The sequence below is a fragment of the Passer montanus genome, unplaced genomic scaffold, assembly GCF_014805655.1.
Source record: "Passer montanus isolate IOZ18808 unplaced genomic scaffold, ASM1480565v1 scaffold12, whole genome shotgun sequence".
Taxonomy (NCBI): Eukaryota; Metazoa; Chordata; class Aves; order Passeriformes; family Passeridae; genus Passer; species Passer montanus.
The window spans coordinates 4,034,323-4,053,443 of record NW_024358722.1 but is presented as its reverse complement, the minus strand read 5'-3'; the positions used below and the strand labels follow the sequence as shown (position 1 = coordinate 4,053,443).

At 47.0% G+C, this 19,121-nt stretch overlaps 1 protein-coding gene across 3 annotated transcripts in view; it reads left to right on the top strand.

Moving 5' to 3' along the window:
* The first annotated feature begins 254 nt into the window (after positions 1-254).
* The window catches only part of MDGA1 (MAM domain containing glycosylphosphatidylinositol anchor 1), a 142,036-nt gene continuing 123,169 nt past the window's right edge, over positions 255-19,121 (top strand). For 2 of the 3 annotated variants that reach the window (XR_005626423.1, XM_039698060.1), the window contains exons 1-2: positions 255-837; positions 1,504-1,747. Coding sequence is in view for 2 of the 3 variants with exons in the window: in XM_039698060.1 (XP_039553994.1) it covers positions 1,621-1,747 (127 nt within the window). In the remaining variant the exon portion in view is untranslated. Of the gene's footprint in view, positions 838-1,172; positions 1,389-1,503; positions 1,748-19,121 lie in introns of those variants that run through there. The other variant, XM_039698061.1, reaches the window with a different exon arrangement.

Sequence of the window (19,121 nt, the reverse complement as noted above, 5' to 3'; positions counted from 1 at the left end):
CCTGCGAGCACCAGCACGGGAGACACCCCGGAAACCTGCGCTGTCCCCCATCCCTTGGCATCTCACGTCCCAGCCGGGAGAAGCCGACCTTGCCGCGCGGGTCCTGAGGATGAGAGCACCCCGGACTGACAATCGGTCTCCCGCCCGAAGCAAGTCCCTCTTTCTCCCATTCCTGCGGTCCTGTCCATGACTGGGCCGGGGCGAGGCGTGGGGAAGCTCGCAGAATTGGGCAGGAGGCAGGGCTCTCCCCGGCACGCCCGCTTTAATTGGCTTTTTTTTTTTTTTTTTTTTATGCCAAGGGTAATGAAATGGTGAAGAGGGTAGGGGGAAAACCTGGAAAGCCAAGCGAGTAGGAAATCAGGCGCGGCGGCAGAGGCGGCAGGCAGGCAGGATCCAGGGCCGGGCCGGACGCCCCGTCGGGGGCGGTGAGCGCGGAGCCCCGGGGCCGCCGGGGCAGCGGCGGCGTTCCCGGCAACTTGTGCGGGAGATTGTGGCGCTTCAGGAAACAGCGGTGGGGTACAGACCTCCCAAGCGGTTTCCAGCTGGCGTCTGACGGCAGTAGCTCAACTTGGTCCGTCTTCCTGTCCCTCATTGCCGGCTACCTTCCAGCTGCAGCCCCTTAGTTCCCACCAGGAGCTCCGGCAGCCGTCCCGGGCAGAGACACGGGCTCCTGGACAGCTGCAAATCCTCTGCGAGGCGGGCGGAGCAGGCAAGCACAGAGGCGACGCACCCACCCGAGGCTGGCACACAACATCAGGGAAAGTTTTGACGGGCGAAGGACCTGGCAGGCTGGGGAGGAGGCGAGGAGAGCCGGGCTGAGCTGCAGGCGCTGCGAGGGTGCGTGTTCTGTCTGCTCCTCGGCTGCTTCTCCCTTCAGGCTGGTTGGGGCGGTGCAGTGCAGCTGGGGGAGCTCTTGGGAGCCGCTTAAAAAAAAATTTAAAAAAAAATCCTTCTGGATTTGATTAATTACAACAATCCCCTCCTCAGAAGATCTGGAAAAAGAGGAGCGAGAATCACCTATCCCTTCCTCCGCCTTTCAGCAGCTGGCTCCTACCCCCCACCCTCGCTTCCCCCCTTTTTCTCCACCTCCTTCTCCTTCTCCCCGTCCGCTCCAGGGGCTGCGGCCAGAGCCTCGTCAGGAGGAGGGAGGGTGAGGACTCACTCAAGTTGGCCCCAGTTGGCAGCACTTCGGGCAGCGCGGGACTTGGGGCAGCGCTCGGCAGCTCCCGCGGAACAAAGGAGCCCGGGCTGGCCCGGGTCCTGCTCCTGCCCGGCCCGGTGCCGGCCCGGTGCCCCCGGGCTGGCCTTTCCCCGCACCCCGAGTGCGGGTGCGGCTGCCTGTTCGCCTGGAGATCCTCGAGCAACCTGGAGAGGGGAAGCGGGAAGCGGTACTCCGCGTTTCTGCCCTCCCTGCCTCCTTCTCTCGCTCTCTCCCTCCTTTCTCTCTTTTTTTTCCTTTTTCTTTTTTTTTTTTTCCCCCTAAATTTTAAATTTTACCCCCAGGTGGCCCCTGTGTGGGGGTCCCTTCCTCCGCCCGAGGGGCGCCGGTGCCCGGCGCGGAGCGGGGCGCATGGGGCGGCGTTTCAGGAGGCTCTCGGCTGCTCCTTGCTCCCCCGCCGGATGCTGCCTGAGCTGTTTTGGCTGTTTTTCTTCGCCGGCGATGAAGGCTCTGCCTTGAAGATGGACATGATCTGTTTTTTATTCCTGTCTCTGGTGCCGGTGTACAGCAGGGGACAAGGGGTGTACGGTAAGAGACGCTGTCGCTCTTTGCCACGGAGGGGTGGGGGGCGAGGGCGCAGGCGGCGGCGGGGGGATCAAAGTTAAAAAGCACCTGCAGGAGAAAGTAAATGATGCCGCCGAACCTCGGCTCAGCCTGAGCGGAGAGACTGACGCAGCAATAGGGCTTCCAGCGCCCGTAGCTACTTCATAATTTCTGGCCGTAACCTCTGGCCGCCTCCCGTGTCCGAGTCCGCCGAGCTGGCGCGGAGGGGCCGCGGGCGGGACTGCGGCCGGGGGAGCGGCTGGAGCCCCGGCCCTGCCGGCCCGCTCCCCACCCGCCCCGCCTGGGGACGCCGCGCTGGTGTCGGCGGGGGCGGCTCTGGCAGCACCTCCGAGTTGCATTTTCTTTGGGGCGGGGGGAGGACGGAGGATCCCTTCTCGGCGATGCGCTTGCGGGTTTCCTTGCTCTCAGGACCACCGGCACGGGGAAGCGGGGAGAAGAGAAGGGCGTGCGGGCTGCCCGGTCTCTCCCTGCGTGCCGGGGGCTGCCCGCTCCCGCCGCCGGCACGGCTCCACCCGGCACGGCTCCGCCCGGCTCGGCTCCCCACGGCCAGCCCCGCCGGGCTGCCCGGGGGGGCGAGGCGAGGCTGGTTTTGCCCTGTGGAACTTCGCGGCTGATTTTCTTCTTAAGGTGATGGAGATGGGTGGGTGGTGGTCTGTGGCAGAGATGATGCCGAGCTGCTTGATTTTATTTTTTTTTCCTTTTTTAATATTATTATTTTTGCATTTACGGAGCTTACTTCCTCTCCTTGTTTGCAGGCAGGGTGGCAAATGGCGAGCTCGGGTGGTCTCCTCATGAGAGGTCTGGCTTCCGCAGCCCCCCAGTGCGAGGGCAGAGGCGGGGGATGCCACCCCGTGCTGCCGAGCACAAGCCCCGGGCTGAGAGAACACCCGGGGTTTACTTTAGCCAGACGTGCAGCCCCCCTTTCCCTCTCCCAGCCCCCTCTGAATTCTTGCTTTACAAGATCTGCATTTCCAATACACTGGGAAAAAATAAATAAAAGCAACCCACAAGACTTGTCTCTCATAACAAGCCGGCTTTATCTTGGCTTACAACTCAGTTGTGCGTTGCTGTTAAGTCCTTCTGGAAGGCATGCCACTGCCTCTAACAAGCCAAGCTCTCTGAGCTCTGAAGAGAGACCCCAGTGAGAGAGTCCAGCCCCCCCTCTCCCTCTTTTTTAACAGCACGCAGCCAGTCTCTTGTGTGAGCTCTGGCAAAGATCAGTTCAGTCTCACTGACTATGGGTAAGTCTTTGTAGGTCACTTTTTAATGATGTATTTCTTTAATGGAAACAATTCCTCCTTTCTCCTTGAGGATTGGGATGTTAATTTGAGTTTGGGTCTGTTCTGTAAAATAACCGTTTTAAACAGAGGGTGTTTAGCTTCCTTTATTTTTTTCTTTCTTCTTCTCAGTCTATGTGCTTTCTCACAGTCTGCATATCCAGACGAAAATTGTATGACCCTTGAAAGGCTGGAAGGATGAGTAGTAGAATGAGTTTGTGGTACAGAAACCTGGTCAGGGCATATAATTTAATCTTTTAAAACAGGTGATCTGCTTCTAGCTGAACTTTTATTGTTTCACTTCAGTGTTTTTGCTGCTGAATAGCTAGCTGTCAGTTGCTGTAGAATGGACTCACTGCTTAGAATTGTAGCAAGAGGGACAGAGCTTAAAACCAGGTTTGCTTGAATGTGCTTTAGAGGGTAGCCTGTTGTATTTTTTCATACACTTCAGTGAACTTGCATTTGACAGAGTTGCTGCTATTAGATCTTCAGAATAACTTACTGATGTTTTTGTCTTTTTCTCTCAGAGAGAGATTGAAGACGCTGTGTACAAAAGAAAGCACAGATGCACACATACACTAAGATGAAGGCATCCTTTTAAGCCAAAATCGTCCACTACTTCTATCTGTTCTCTTACTTAACTACACAAAGGGGAAATCTAGTGTCTTCCTTCCTCTTTCCACCCCTACCTCTTCAAACTATCGAACAACAGGAGCCTTAATAGGCAGTTGTCGCTGAGTGCAGCCCAGAGCAGTGTCTCGTGGAATCAGCACGCTGCAAACTTGGACGGTGACTAATAGTTTTCATATTGTCCTTACCAATTCTGCCTTCAGTCCACTACCCTGGGCTGATTTCATGCCTTCTGCAGCCAGCACTGTTTCTTTGGATGTGAGGTTGCTGTTACTGATGGCTCAAGCAGAGCTGGATTAATATTGTTATATGTGTAAGGATAAATAAAAAGCAGGGTTAGAAATTAGTCCCACTGCCCCCCCCTCCACTTGGGTTTTTCCTCTGTATTGGTCTCTTGCCATAGCTTCAAGCTGTACTTCAGCATTCTGTGTTGTGAATGTCAATCTCATGTGGCACCTAATGTAAAAATTATGGGCACTCATGTGTCACGGTTCAGATCTCTTTTCCTGCCTTTGCATATTGGCAGTGGAGACTGGGGAAGGCATCTGTATGGGTCTATAAATATATTTTACTTTAGCAAATCTCCTGAGATTAAATCAGATTAAACAAGATAAAGTATCCATGTGATGTACCCTTTAAATAATACACCCACATGGATGTGCACAAAAGACCTCTGTCTGGGAGAGCAGAGTCGTTGGAGAGGTTTATTGAGATGAATGGTATAAATAAAATGTGGATAAGGGGGGTTCTGGGAAAGAAGCATTTGCAATTGAGGTGCAATTTAATTAGGAGTCAAGGTGCTTTTTGCCTACTACCTGAAGAGGCTTGTTATATAAATTGGCATTTGTTGTAATGACTGAAGTGTGTCTGAAACCCTCTTCTCATTAGCTGATCCCATTCTTTCAGCCTTGTTTGTTGCAGTGAGACAAGGCTGGCCTGATGGGGAAGGCAATTCAGCAGGCTGCCAAGAGGCAACTTTTATCAGCCTTTTGTGGTAGCCTATTTCCCAGACTGCATGTGCTTTTCAGTCCTGGTGTGTTAATGCTGCTGGTCAAGATGAGAAGCCAACTATAATAGATCTCTAGAAAATGTCAGAATTGAGGAGGAGGAAGGAAGAGGTAAGGAGACAGGGGACTTGCCCTTCAAGGCTTGTAGTTATCAACATTTAAAGACTGTAAGTTTTAGACTGAGAGGGGAGGATTGGGGCGTGGTGGTGGCATTCAAAGGGAAAAGCATGCCTCTTTACTCCTACTCTGCTTTCTGGATTCCAGGACTTGGGTAGCTCTGGTTTGGTGTGCACAGTGCTGCTGCTGTGCTTGCTCCATGTGCACTGTATAATTAACATTTCTGGGTTGTCTTGCAATTAGCACAGTCCCAATGATCAGCAGCAGCCTTTCGGGCAGAATAAGAAAGTGAGATGTTTTGTTCCCTGCCTCTCCTGATTCAACTGCAGAAAAGACATTGCAGGAATGGGCATCACTGTGTGTGGTGAGGGTGATGGAAATGTTTGGGCTGGGCAGCCAGGAAAGCTGCCTGGCACCATGATCAGAGGGACTGGATGGGCTGCACTTGAAACTGGCAGGGTGAAGCACTTGGAGCATTGGGTGGTCCTGCCCGGGCCTTGCAAGTGGGGAATAAATGACCTGTAAAGACTCTTTGTTTTAAGAGACACCATCACATTGAATCATCCCTGAGATGCCACTACAGACAACAACAAAAAAAAAACACCCCAAACTAGTGGAAGGCTGTTTTCTTGTGTCTGTGATGGAGGAGTGTCATAGTAAAACATATCCGGTGTTTAGGCTATAAACATCCACACTTTTTCATTTCATGTACACATGACATGATTTGTTTCCTGCTCCTTTTGCCCGTTTTTTGTGTTTGTTTTGAGGTTTTTTGTTTGTTTGTTTGTTTTTGTTAGGTTGTTTTTTGTTTTTTAAGTAAAAAAAAAACCACTTTTCCTAGAGTTTTTTTCATGTAGACTGCCTCACACCCTCCTCACACCCATATGCATATAGGTTGGATATGCAACCTATATGCATCCATATCTTCTGCTGACAGGGGCACAGACACTCTAATGTCACCTGGAGCCTGCTGATCTGAATCCATCCCTCTCATGCCTATGCCTAGAACTATTTTGCCAGCAGTATCAGGGGGCCAAGACATGGAGCTCTTCAAGTACCTTGCTGTCATCTCAGTGTACCCTGTGTCTTCAGAAATGGCTGAAGAGATTGCTAGCTAAAGGAATGATGAAGCTGGCTCCTGTGAGCCACTTCTTGGCAGTACTTGAGCACAGTGGCCCTCAAAACTAAATATGTGTGTTTGTGTGTGTGTGTGTGTGTGTGTACACATATATACATGGATGTACACACATCCTTTGTGCTCAGTAATTTCTCTTTGCTGTCCAGCTCTTAAATCTGTGTTGGCCTAGGCTGTATAGTCCTTTGAGGAATGAGTTTTCTAACTGGAGTGCCATAGGACTAGTTTCACCAATGGACTGGGTTGGTTCAAGATTTGCATAGTTCTTGATCGGCTCTTATATGTCAAGGCATTAAATCTCTCCAGCTTCAGAATACCTTGCTGTTCTTCAGTTGTAATGTGTCACATTCACTCTTCTGTGACACTAGAGCCTCTGGTTTTAGGTCAGGTCAGTAGCTTCACACACCAGATAAGCCCTCAATTGACTTTAATATGCGGTACTAGAAAACTGACATTATCCTCTTGACAGGTTGTTTGCAACTTGCTGGGTGAAGTCAAAATATTTCACTATAGGTGTCATCAGAAACCACCATCCTATGCTAATTTTTGTGGGAACATGAAGACAGATGTTGAATAATTTGACATGAGCAGCACAGCTTTTAAAATTATCACCGTGTCAGGTTCACACCAGAGTTTCTGAAATATATATATATATATGATTTAAGATGAGTTTGAAAGAGGGGGGAGGTGGGTGTAGTAAGTGACTCCCCATAAGTGGAAGGTGCAGCAGAAGATGGCCCTGGAGGTTCAAGACAGTAATTCAGTAGTGGCAGTAAGGGGTGCTGTGCTGCTGAGGCTGCTGTTCTTATTTTGAAGTAAAGATAAAAATGATTTCCATGCTGGTAACTCAGTGATCTTGTGACACTTCCCATCAACCAGAAGCCCTACAGTTTTGCCTGTGTTTTGATGAGTTACTGCTATTCTGCTTGCTTGAATAGTGCGGTTTCAGGCTTCCCGTCCCTCCCTCCATACACACTGTGCTCTCTTGGTTCATTAAGCATAGTCTATTAGCATTAAGCTAAGAACCATGCCTGCATGGCTATGGCTTGTTATCAGGAGGGCAGAGGTGGGGGGGGAGTGGGGGAAAACTGCCTTCTGCCCAGTGCCAGTGTGCGGATAAAAGCAGTAGAGAGAGGTGCATTTCTGCTAGTGAAAGACAGCTTGGGGTGGGAGGTGTTTCTTACTCCATTAATAGAAATGTCCCAAACCCTGCCTGCAAAAGGCTTCTTTAGGTGGCATAAGGGAAGTCCACAGGCAACGGGTTTGCGTGTGTAGCTCTGGGGAGACAGTTCACTGGTGGAGTTCTCCTCAGGTGAGATGCTGGTATTTTTTTTGTGCAGAGGGGTTGCTGCGTTGTGTTGTCAGAAGGGCTGTGCTTTGCTGTGGGGAAGATGAGCCCTCTAGACAAGAGACAGTGGATAATGTTGGTTTGTTCTTGGAAAGGCAGTGGGTGCCCACATCTGGCAATACAAGATGTGTTTCTTTAGGCCATACCTGGTAGCCCAGATCTTAGGTATGCTGAAACTGTTAAGAAAACTTTGAGACCATTTCTGCTCTCAGGCAGTCAAGGTGAACACACCACGTGCCTGTGTCCCAGTCACTTTCTGCTGATCATCATCCTCTGGTGTGGTGCAGGTTTAAATTCAAAGGGGAAAAATGTGCCAGTGTGCCCTGAGCTTGTGGAGGAAAGGGGAGAGCTATGGCATTGACACCACACAGAAGAATGCCGATCTGGGAAGGCCTTCAGGATCTACCAGAGAGAGTGATGTGTTGAGAAGTGGAGAAGGAGAATTTGTGTATTTAATGTCTCTGTGCCCATGTTTAACTGGTGAGATCTCTTGTAGAATCCAAACTACTTGGATCTGAAAAGGAAAAGAGCTCTTATCTGCCCCTCATTTGCGGAAGGTGATTGAAGAAACAACAACAAAAATTTGTTTCTTATAGCTAAGCACTTGCCTACTGCTTAAAAGAAGAAATTAAATGTGTGAACATCCATGGAGCTGAGACTCAAAAGTGCTGCATTAAAGAGCTAGGAAAGAGCTGGAGAAGTGGAGGAGGAAAAGGAGATCCTGGGCTACAGCTGATCTGGTCTCAACGAAATTCAGGCAGGAGAAGGGCTGTCACCACCAGGTCAGCTGGGACAGCACATGCTGCGAGGCCGAGAGCCTTTGTGCCCAGTGTCAGGTGTTCCCCGGAGCAAGGTTTAGACTCCCGCTTATTTTCTGTGACTTCTGCCCACGCAGCAAGCGCCGCCGCAGGCGGTTCCTGCTGCTTCCCCTCCCACCCGAGGAAAAGGCTGCCCGTCCTTCCCGCCCTGCCGGCGGCCGCTCTCCAGCTGTGGCTGCGGAGCACATCTGGGCGGCGGGGCCGCGCCTCCGCCGCTGCCCGGCAGAGGGAGGCGTTGCGCGGCCCCGCGGGGGCCCGGCCAGCGCCCCTTTCCCGGGAGAGGGCGCCGGGATTTCCCCGGGACACGCTCCCGGGATGTCCCCGGCCGGACACGCGTGGGGCGGGCTGGGCGCGGCCCCGGGGCCGGGCTGAGCGCAGCTCTTCCCGTGGCCGCCTCGGCGACTTCGGGCGGGACCCCGCTGTCATTCCCGGCGTCTTCGGGGAGGCTGTGTGGGAGCGAGTGCCCGGGATGGATGGAGCTGCCGCCTCCGGGTTTTGGGGCTGGCTGCCTGCGTGTGGCTTTGCATCTGTCCCGGGTTTGTTTTAGGATCTGGAGCTCTGTCAAACTGTACCCAAGCACTACATAACTACCCCACTCCCCGTTTTGTTTTGTTTTGTTTCGTTTTTTAATAATTTTCTCTTTTCTATTTGTTTCCCACTCTCTCCTGGATTATGAATGTGCTATTCTTCCACACCTTCTTGTCCATTTCCAAACAAAGATTTTTCAAAAAAGTGAGTGCAGGCCTCATAAATCCTTAATTAGGTTTTCCCTCGTTCCTCTCCCTCTCCCTCTCCCTCTCCCTCTCCTCTTTTTTCCCCTTAACATATCTGTCTAGTTGTTGATTGGGGATTTGTGTTTTGTTTTGGTTTGTTTGTTTACACTTTGGTTGGTTTTGGTTCTCAAAAAGGTAGGATTAAAGAAATTTGAATGGATAGGAGGGAAGAGGGATATTCACGCATGGCCTTGCTCTGGGAGAGGAAGAAAAGACACAAGGTGATGTCTGACTATCGGTCTTTAAAACTCTCAGTTGAGGTCATTAGTGCTGTGATATTTCTGTAGCCTTGGTTCTGTGGCACAGCAGAGTCTGAGTGGCCCACAGCAGAGGTATAGGATTGATGCTGGTTCTTTGGCCCCTGGAAAACATGGCTTATAGGAACCTTAGCCTAGGGCAACATTGTCTTCTGAGCATTGTGGCTACGTGCAGGGAGTTCTTTGCACCACTGTATTTGCCACGCTGTATCCAAGGCCAGCTTCTGACTACTGAAGTTTTCATTTTAATACCCAATACTATGGCCCATGGCTGGCAAAAGGAGACACCCAAAGTTAACCAGGGAAGTAGAGAGGCAGCTGAATAGAAATAATTAGTTCTTGAAATTTTCCATTTGTTCTTCTAGACTAGGCAATGTGGTTACTCCAGTGTGTGCTTGTGACTGTATTCCCAAAGTGAAGAGAGAGCTTTATGGTTCTGGTAATGCTTGAACTCCTCTGAGAAGGATGCTCCTTCTGCAAAGCACTCAGTGTTCTCAGTACTGTGCTAGCAAGGAACAGCTGTGTAGACACAGTTATGCATTTCAGTGGTTGTGGATGGAGCAGGACAGCCCACTGGGGACAGCCATTGTGCTGGAGTGGCCTGGTGATGTGCAGTCACCGGTGCTGCTCTGCGGGCAGGTCACGGCCCTGTGCTGGGCTGCAGAGCTCCAGGGAGAGGGTGCATCGAGGCGGCAAGCAAGGACCTCAAGCAGCTTTTATTGCTCTAGCCAGCCCCTTGCTTTCCTGTGGCTCCTTTTTCACTCCTGCTGCAAATCACTGATGGCTGTTACCCTTTGCTTCAGCTTGCATAAGGGAGACACCGCCAGTGTAACTAAAAATCCTCCTGGCTGTGATCTGCTGGCTTGTGGTTTCTCTCCACTGTGAGCTGTAGCATAGGACAAATGGCATCCAGATACTTTTGCTGGGCTCCTTTAAATGGAAGTGGCAGGGTGAGGATAGCAATTGACAAAGGTGCAGTAAGAACGGCAGTTTCTGAAGACAAATAAGCAAATGTTGCCTAGAGAAGAACTGACAAAACATTGAAAGCTGAAGTCAAGCTGTGAGAAAAGCTTTAGGATGTCTGCAGGTGGACATTTAATACAAGAGTAACTGCTTGCTATTGCTGCTCCTGTTTCCGAAGGAAATGGTCCTTCACTAATTAGCGTAAATTGTTTTAAAATAAATGTGGATGAGAATCTTGTGCATCTCTTGTGTGCCTTTGTGATGAAATAAAAAGGAAAAACAAAGATGTGATTCAGACAGATGTTTGCAAAACGTGTCAAAATGGGTTTTGCTTACAAATACTGTTTCACCTTCTGGTGCTTGTTGCATACCTTGCATAGCAGAAAAAAGGCGTTTGTAGATTTAGAGTGAAGAATGATTGTCTTTTCCTAAGTTTAATAAATGGATTATTCTAACTTGGAGCATTCCTCAAAATAGCAGAACAGTGAGAACTTGAGGCTCGTAAAAGTAACCTGAGCAGCAAGAGCCAGCTGGCGATGGGAGACTGAATTCCTCTGCCAGTCATGGGAATCCAGCTGGGGTGTTCAGAATATTTAAATGGTAGGGGCATCTACAGTTGATAGACCCTGAAAATCCCTCTCATGGTGTACATGTAGGATTTCTTGTGGGCTTATGTGTCTCCCATCCCTTTAATATCTATGAGCTTCCACCTTTACAATGCTTCTGTTTCTTGGTTATTCCACTCTGCGTGTGGGGAAATGAGATGGAGATAAAGTGATTTGCCGATGGCAGAATGGAGAATCGAACATCAGCAAAGTTTTAACCATCCTTTTCTCTCTGGTAAAATGCAGTTGGTATTAAGTGCAATCCCTGTGGCTGATAGATCCAAGGTAAATACATCCTAGAAAAGAAGGCACAAGACATTGAAAATAGGCTCTGATCCAGTTATCACCAAATCAGGCTTTTTTAGTAAGAAAGCAAAACCATGTTTTGTCGTTCACTACTAATTTAGCTCATCTTTGGCATGGGTTCGAATTTATTTTAGGACACCCTTTGGAGCTCTTCTAGAAGTTAAGCACCAGAGAGGCAGAAATGTTTCAGTTGTGGGTACACACGTGGCTTTGCTGTGTTTGGAGTTGCAGGAGGATCAGTTTTGGAAACTGTTGACTCACTGCAACAATTTAAATTATTTTGCACTTGATCAAAGAAGCAGTATTTCTTGCTATGGAAAACTTCTGTCATGAATGGACGAGGTTAAATGAATATTGATGGTACCTAGTAGAAAGACAGAAAGGATTTGTTTGCCATGAAGGAGCAAAGTTTTGGGATGGTTAGAAAAGCAGGTACATGATTAGGGACAGTGCCTAGGACAAAGGAGAAGCTGTGATATCAAGTGCTATGACTCTAAAATATGGCTGGGTGCCAGAGCAGAGCACAGCTTTTGAAGAAGCAAAAGGGATATATGAATATTCCAACACATTTTTGTCATTTTAGGTATGTGCTAAACTGTATTCTTAGTTTTCTTTCAAGTGTGAAGACAGGGAGAAATTTCTAGTGTTTGTTTCCCAAATGCTAATGAAGACCAAAAGGACTTGGTGTCAGTGGTATTTGTTTGACAATTTGACTTACAGTGCAAAAACACTAATGCCTACAGAGAAGTAGGACTGTGACTTGTGGTTGCACTCTTGAGCTAGCTTTAAATTCACAATTTTGGTTACTGATGTCAGTGCAGCAGTAAAGCTCAGCCTGGCCTGTGCTCCAGCCACTCGTGCAACATCCTGAGTGATCCTGTGGTGTGTGCTGAGCCCCTGTGCCTGGGGTCACCCAGCAGTGACATACTGCACTTGACCTCTCAATAAATAAACTCTGGGGCACCTACACCAGGTCTGTGCTTCCTTTTGGGTTGCAGTGCAAACAAGTAGAGTCGACTCAACTCCTGCTTGTGCCACTGCATGAGAATCCTGTAAATCCAGCTGGCTGGCTTATTGTGGGGTGCAGTTGGAAGTTTGATGGCTGCAGCAGCTTAGCTGCTGCAATCCCACAGCTGCAAACTCCAGCAAGACAAATACCAGTGTTCTTCTTGATCTGTGGTGTCTTTCAAGCAAGCATAGATGCAGGAGTGTAAATTGGCTTAATGCAGTTTGCTGCATTAAATGGTGAAAGAGAACCTCTGAACAGCAGATCTGGAATTAATCTTTAATTTTGAAAAGCTATTTCTGAATAACTCCTTGCATAGACAAGCCCTGCATTTAGCTGTGATTAAGTTTCTAAATTGTTTTTTTAAAATAGGATAGTCAAGCTTCTGTACCATGTCACTGCATCTGAAGATGTTACCCATAGAAACTAAGCCCCAGCTTTGGTTAAAATAGCACAATAATAGTTTGTATTCTGGCTGGTCAAACGATAAGCAGCTCAGCACTTTCATCCTTATTTCAGCAGAAAAATGCAATTGACAGTAGAGAATGACTGTTTACTATGATGTGCATGATTAATACCATAAATCTTTCATGTTGGAATGTTGGGTGAGAGGCATGAATATCACCACAACAAATTGAAAGAAGCAATTTGTTATGTATTTACGGTTGGTAATCAGGCTTGGAACTCCATGTAGAAGAAGAAATTAGCCAAAGTGAATGTTAGTTACTGAAACCAGAAACCACTCTGGCATTTGCTAAGCCTTGGCAAAGATGCCATGCTGATTTTTGCAGATCACAATGAGCATATGTACCTACTTGTGGCTGATGGTTATTCCAAGTGGCCAGCAGTAGTGTGTGTGCTACTTGACAAACAGTTCTGCTTCTTGGATTATTATGGAGACATTTCAAAGTATGTTTGCAGCATATGGCTTGCTTAAGGAGATGGTTTTAGATAGGAGACGTTGGGTAAAAGACAGTAGATCAGCTGCTTATCACTCAGCTTCAGTTGGGTCAGCAGGGCATTTTGTACAGACACTTAAAAGAGCAGCAGAGAAAAATGAGGAACCAGCCCCACGCTACAGTATCGCAAACTTTGTTTCCTTGCATAGAACAGTGTGCTGTAAAGCTCCAGCAGAACTGATACTTAATAGATAGAGGTTAATTTAAGAATTACATTTGATTGTCTCAAAGCAAGTCTAGAGGAAGCAGAAAGTGAGGATGTTGGGGGAAGGAAACCATGCTTATGAGCTTTTTGCTTGCTAGCCCTAAATCAAAACTTTGCAGAAGGAGGAAATGGGAAAATGCCAAAAAGTACAAAAGTAGTAGGATCTGTGATGTGCTTGGTGAGGTGGAAAAGGAAATGAGAAGGAATTGTTTCTAGCTATTGTTGGATGAAAAAAAAAGAAAATAAAAGAAAATAAATAAATGGATGCTGTTGACGGTGTGTAAGTTTGAGGGGAAAAGGAAATGAGAAGGAATTGTTTCTAGCTATTGTTGGATGAAAAAAAAAAAAGAAAATAAAAGAAAAGAAAGAAATGGATGCTGTTGATGGTGTGTAAGTTTGAGAAATGTGAATTTTGCTTTCTTTCATTGATCTCATGATAATACCCATGATATTGTTGCTGTTGAAAATGAAGGATTGGAAGAGCAAGTGAGAACTGCCATCCCCATCTGCAGAAGCCTTCCCTAAACAGGATTGCACATCTGCCAGAAAGCAATAGCTGTAAGTTCAGGGTCATATAAAAGGGGTATTATCCTAGCACCTCCATTGCAAGAAAACGGAGAGTAAATGTAGCATTTGCATATGTACCTCTAGACACTTTTTTTTAGGGTCCCAGATGCCCTGTGAGCATTGCTATTGTCTGTGGGTAAACACAAGTAGGTGACACCAAGGCTGGAGCCCAAATCCCAGGGTGGTGTTAAACGGGTGATAGTTTGTAATTAAGGGGATCAGTTGCTGAACTAACTGATTTTTCCTGCATTGTTTTTCTCCCTCTTTGTCTGATCCAGTGAGTCATTGTAGTTAGTTTTTGATGCATGTTTGGCTGATTGGATTTTTGTTGATATCTTAGCTCTCATTTGTGGTTTGTCACACCTGCTCACCTTGATGACACGGGTGACTTTTTATTTGTTAGCCCAGAAGTGAAGCTGCTACGGCGGTGTGAGCAGGCAGCCCTTGTGCCTGTGATCTGTCAGCAAAAGCTGCTCTCCAAACTCTGACTCAAGCCTCTGCTACTGCCTGACCAGGAGAAATGCTTGAGTTTCCTCAGATCCTCAGGGAAAAAAGAAGTTAGAAGCAGGGTCGAGGAAATCTTAGAGGATTCACTTTCCTGGATACAATTTTTGGCTCTGCTATGCTACTCCTGTAGATAACGTTTTAATTCTAAGACAAGGGAGTTAAATCCAACTGAGCTGTTCCTCTCCTAAAAATGCTGGCCTAAAATGCTGCACATAATGACTTGGATCCTGTTACTGTCAGTCTTTCTTTATGACATTTTTATTTTAAAGACTTCAGTGTAAGCCAAGTAGAAGAAAATCCCAAAACATAACAACTGGCAACAAATAAACAAACATTACACCACAACAAAAAGTTAAAATCTGTTGTTTCTTCTGCCCTTCTGCTTGTGTGAATGGAAGGTGGTGTGCCACTTGTGTGCCTCAGACAGCGATTTTGGAGATGAAGTTGGTGATTTCAGTGAGGTGATTTCATCAGGATGTGAAGGGAGGGGGAATAGACAGGGCAACCACAGTTTTTGTGTGGTGTCCTGCCATAGTAGTTTACAGTTTTCATGGACATCTGTTTGTTTGTGTTTTTTCACCCTACCCCATCACCATTAAATTTTCACTCAAGACATTTTTAGTTTTAAACTTCAGTTTAGTTTCCACTTGGCTGCACTGGTGAGCATCTTTTCATCACTGCCTGGTTGCTGTGGTCACTGCTCTGCTGTCACTCAGGCACTCCCTGAGCTGCCTTTGGTGAGCTGCTGCTGGAGAACCTGACCACAGATCTGTCATCAGAGCTCAGAGCATCCTGGAGTGTGATCTCCCTTCAGAAAGTGCTGGCTTTGTCTAACCAGGGTGCAGTGCCTCGAGACTTAGCTTGCCAGGTAATGTGCTGCCAGAGAGGCCAAGTGCTGTAGTCAATGGTTTTTGGATCTGCTTTCTGAGATGGTCATTTCTGCAGGGAGATTTATTGTTTCTCTTGGCTTGAAAAGTGTCTGGGCACTTGGCTTTCAAACACCACTACTCTGGAGGACTTGGATTGTTCTTTTGATTATTCCAGAACAGGATGATCCTTATACTTGATCTACAGAGCTTAACTCTCTGCAAGTCATGCCCCCACAACCATTGGCCAATAATAGGAAAAGCAGTCTTTCCTACCCCAAGAGTATTTTGGCTCTTTTATCTGATATGTGATGCCACTCAAATATCCTTTTATAGTGACTGCAAGCCTATCTCTCCTTGATGCTTTGAAGTGAATTGGAAGTAGCTGACAAGACTTATTTGGATTTTTTTTTTATTTTCTCCATCCTTTGCTTTCCCACAGGATTGTTATGCCAGAACAAGAGGAAATTTTCCTTTCTGTTGCTTAATTTCACTACAGTTGTTGAAGTTTTTTCTTCTTGCCTTTGTCACTTACATTTGTTCCCTAACTTTTCTGTTGTCCTTTAAAATGCAGGTAGAAGGAAGGGACATAAATAGAGCCAGTGTTCAGGATCTCACTTTGTTTTAGAGATAAGGGCCTGCTGGGGGGAATCTTTGTCCCATTGTCACTGCTGTCTTCCCATTTGCCTTCTCTCTTTCCTCAGTTCCTGTTGCTTCACCTTCGGAATTCTTCCTGAATTCACTGTGCTTAAAATAATACTTGTTTGAACAATAAAAACTGTATTAACGGGGTACATTATTTTAAATACACATATTGGCTCTGTGAGAGAGGAGTTTGCAAAGGAAGGGACTGTATGCTTTTGCACATAAAGCGAGTACGTCAACAAAATCCTGAAAGAGGTCTGCAACTGAAGAAAACCCTTTTCCCTTGCTTCCTGCATGCTAATTCCAGATACAATGGAAATTCCTACAGCTGAAGCAGCAGCAAAGAAAACTTAAGTGATGCCTTTATACTGAGTTGCAACACTGAAGGCAAGCAGCAGCTGGAAGCTTGGTTTGATCTTTTTGTATGAAGAAGATTAAATAGCGGGCATGGTGCTCATGAGGGGTATTTTCCTGACCCTCTTCCACAAAGCTTTTGAACACTTGTGGAGAAGCACAGAGTGTCTTCAGCACCTGCTAAAGGAATGGTGACTAGAAAGCTCAGCACAGCAGAGAAACAGCTGAAAAAACCTAGGTATAATGTGTTTAGATTGCCCTGCTGACCAGAGTGGATGGACTTCTCAACTGTGTCCATGTCTCTCCTTTTCTTTCTGTTAATGTTTTTGTATTTGTTTGTACACTTTTGACATTAAATGTCTCATCTCACTGGGGTGAGAACCTGGCTTGGTGCTCGTGAGGGAGCTGGGGGTCTGGGCTTAAGGGCCCCTGGGTCTCTTGGGGACTGTGTGTGAGATCAGATGTGATCTGAGGCAGGGCTGAAGTCTTCCAGGGCTGCTTTTGTAGCCCCAGCAGCAATCTCTGCTGTAGTGTTTGCTGCTGTGAGCTTTCATCACTGCTTCCATTTTAGAGTAAGAGAGAGAGCAAACTTACTGTCAGCTGCTTTGGGTTGTTTTTGGTTTTTTTCTGTCAAATAGCTTTTCAGATTCCCAGTGCTCCCTTATTCTGCCTTCCTTCCTAGAGACTTCTTTCCAGCTTCACCTTCTTCCTTGTCCAAATAAATGGGTTGATTTATGTGCACAAATTCAGGTCATGATATTCCTAACACAGGCAATTATTGCTGCTGTTGCCTTTATTTTGTTTTTAAAATGTTATTATTGCCTCTTTCTTGAGCAGATACATTCCCCTATCACTTTTCCATCATCTCCAAGAAGAAAAAGAAGAAGTGTGGGCTCTAGGTCTGTGAGTGCTTCTGGAGCTGGTGTGTCCCCTGTAGCCATGCCCTGCCTGGTGGGGCTCAGCTGGGCCAGGTTACCTCTCAGCCCAGTGCTGATGCTGGAACAAAGCCAAAACTCAACTTCCACATGTTCCAGGACAGAATAACCCCCAGACACTAAACTTCTCTAGGTAGAGAAAGAAGCTGTCTCCTCAAGATGCTTTTGTGCTCTTAATGTTCGTGGTGGCTGGATCAGTGTATTGTTGTTTCTTGGGTAAGCAGTGAGCAGAACATCCAGATCTGCAGCTCTTCTGCAGCACCTGGGGATGGTTGGGCTGAGTAGCGATAAGTGCAGTCCTTTTCGCTGAGGAACAGAATTGCATGAGGCTCTCACCTACTTCAATCACAGAATGGCCTTCCTTTTTTGTCTTTCAGGAGTCTCAGGGATGTTACTTTTCCCCTTTCATAGCTGGTCTGTTCTTCCTCCCCAGTATTTGGAGGCTCTCTCCCGGGAGCGTGCGGCCCCTCGGATGGCAGCGGCCGGCTGCCTTGGGTGAGCAGTGCAGTTGTAGGCACTGCGGCAAAGGCATCACTCATCCATTTGGGAATAACTGCTTTTGTCTCTGATAATCTGCTAGGTTTCTCTAGAATCCCTGCCTGGGGAAAGCTGTGACATTTTGTGTTGTGTTGGGAGCTCTGTGGCCACCTTCCCAGAAGCTCTGTCTGGGTTTTATGGTCCTCAAGGAGAGATATGGTAGAGTAACTTCCTACTGGGGGAAATCAAGACTGTAAACAGAGCAGAGAGGGAAATATATGTTTGTTTTTAAAGGAAAAAAAGTTCTGTTTCATTGGGACTGAGCTTGCAGCTAGTTAATGGCAATTTTCCATTCCTCTTCAGTTTTTCTGGGAGATAGCAAGGTCCAGAGATTTAAATCTCTGGAGATTTACATCTCCACCAAAGTAATGGTAATTGAGGCCTCAGTCTGAATCTCAGTGAAAGGACTGACAAAAATTCCTACTGCCTGAATTGCAGCCTGGTTTAGAGGACCTAAACCATAAAAACATGTGTTAATTTCTGATAGCATCTGGAATAATGGAACAAATCTTAAAAATCAACCAAACCAAACCAAGTGAGTCAGAAAACATGTATGCTAACAAGTCTGATGTCCATGATAGTCCTGCTTTGTGGTTTTGGTGTTTACCTTTTTTGATACATCGCCAAGTTTACACCTGTTTTGTATGTGGTTACTTCATGGAATGATTGAGGTTGGCAGGGACCTCTGAAAGTCACCTGGTCCAGCCCTCTGCTCAAAGCTGAGCTATTTTGGTGTTAGAAGTTAAGGCAGGATGTTAAATACCTCATCCAGGTGAACTTGATCTTCCCTGAGGAGGGAGGGTGTGCATGATTTCTGGGCCCCCTTCTGGTGTTTGACCAGCTGTATGGTGAAATAGATTCTGTCTTTAGAAATGCAAATTTCCTGTGTTGTGTCTGGTGGGTTTTGCCTTTCCTTTACCGTGCACCACTGAGGAGAGTCTGACTCTGCATCCATCTTCCCTCCATCCAACCCTCTCCAGTTAAGCAATACCAGTAAGTTCTGCCTTGTCTTTTTTTAAGACTCAGGAAAAAAAACCCAACAAACCAGCCAACCAAAGAAACCCACCCACATTTTTCTCAGCTTTTCTTTGTATACCATATGCTCCACCTGCCTGGCCATTTTGGTGGTCCTTCACTGGACTTGATCCACTATCACATGCTGTAAGTGCTGCTTTCTGAAAAAATGTCTTTTCTGTTTTCTTTCGTTGAGGTTGTCTTTGCTCACTTGGTATTTATGGCCTATCCTCCTCTTCAGAGTTCCTTGATTAGCATGCTGTAATTAGCAAACTCCTGCTGTAGTCTGCCACAGACAAAGAGGGAAACTGAAGATGCGCTGGTAGACATTTGTACATATTCCATTATGTGCAGCATAATGTGTGGTGACAGCTTACTTAGTAGTCTTCTATGAGTGTAACGTAAAGATGAAACAAATATGGGGTTAGAGACAGTGGGGAGGGGTATTAAACCCCTTGACCACATATCACAGTGAGTAAAATAGCTCTGTGTGTATGTATATATGCA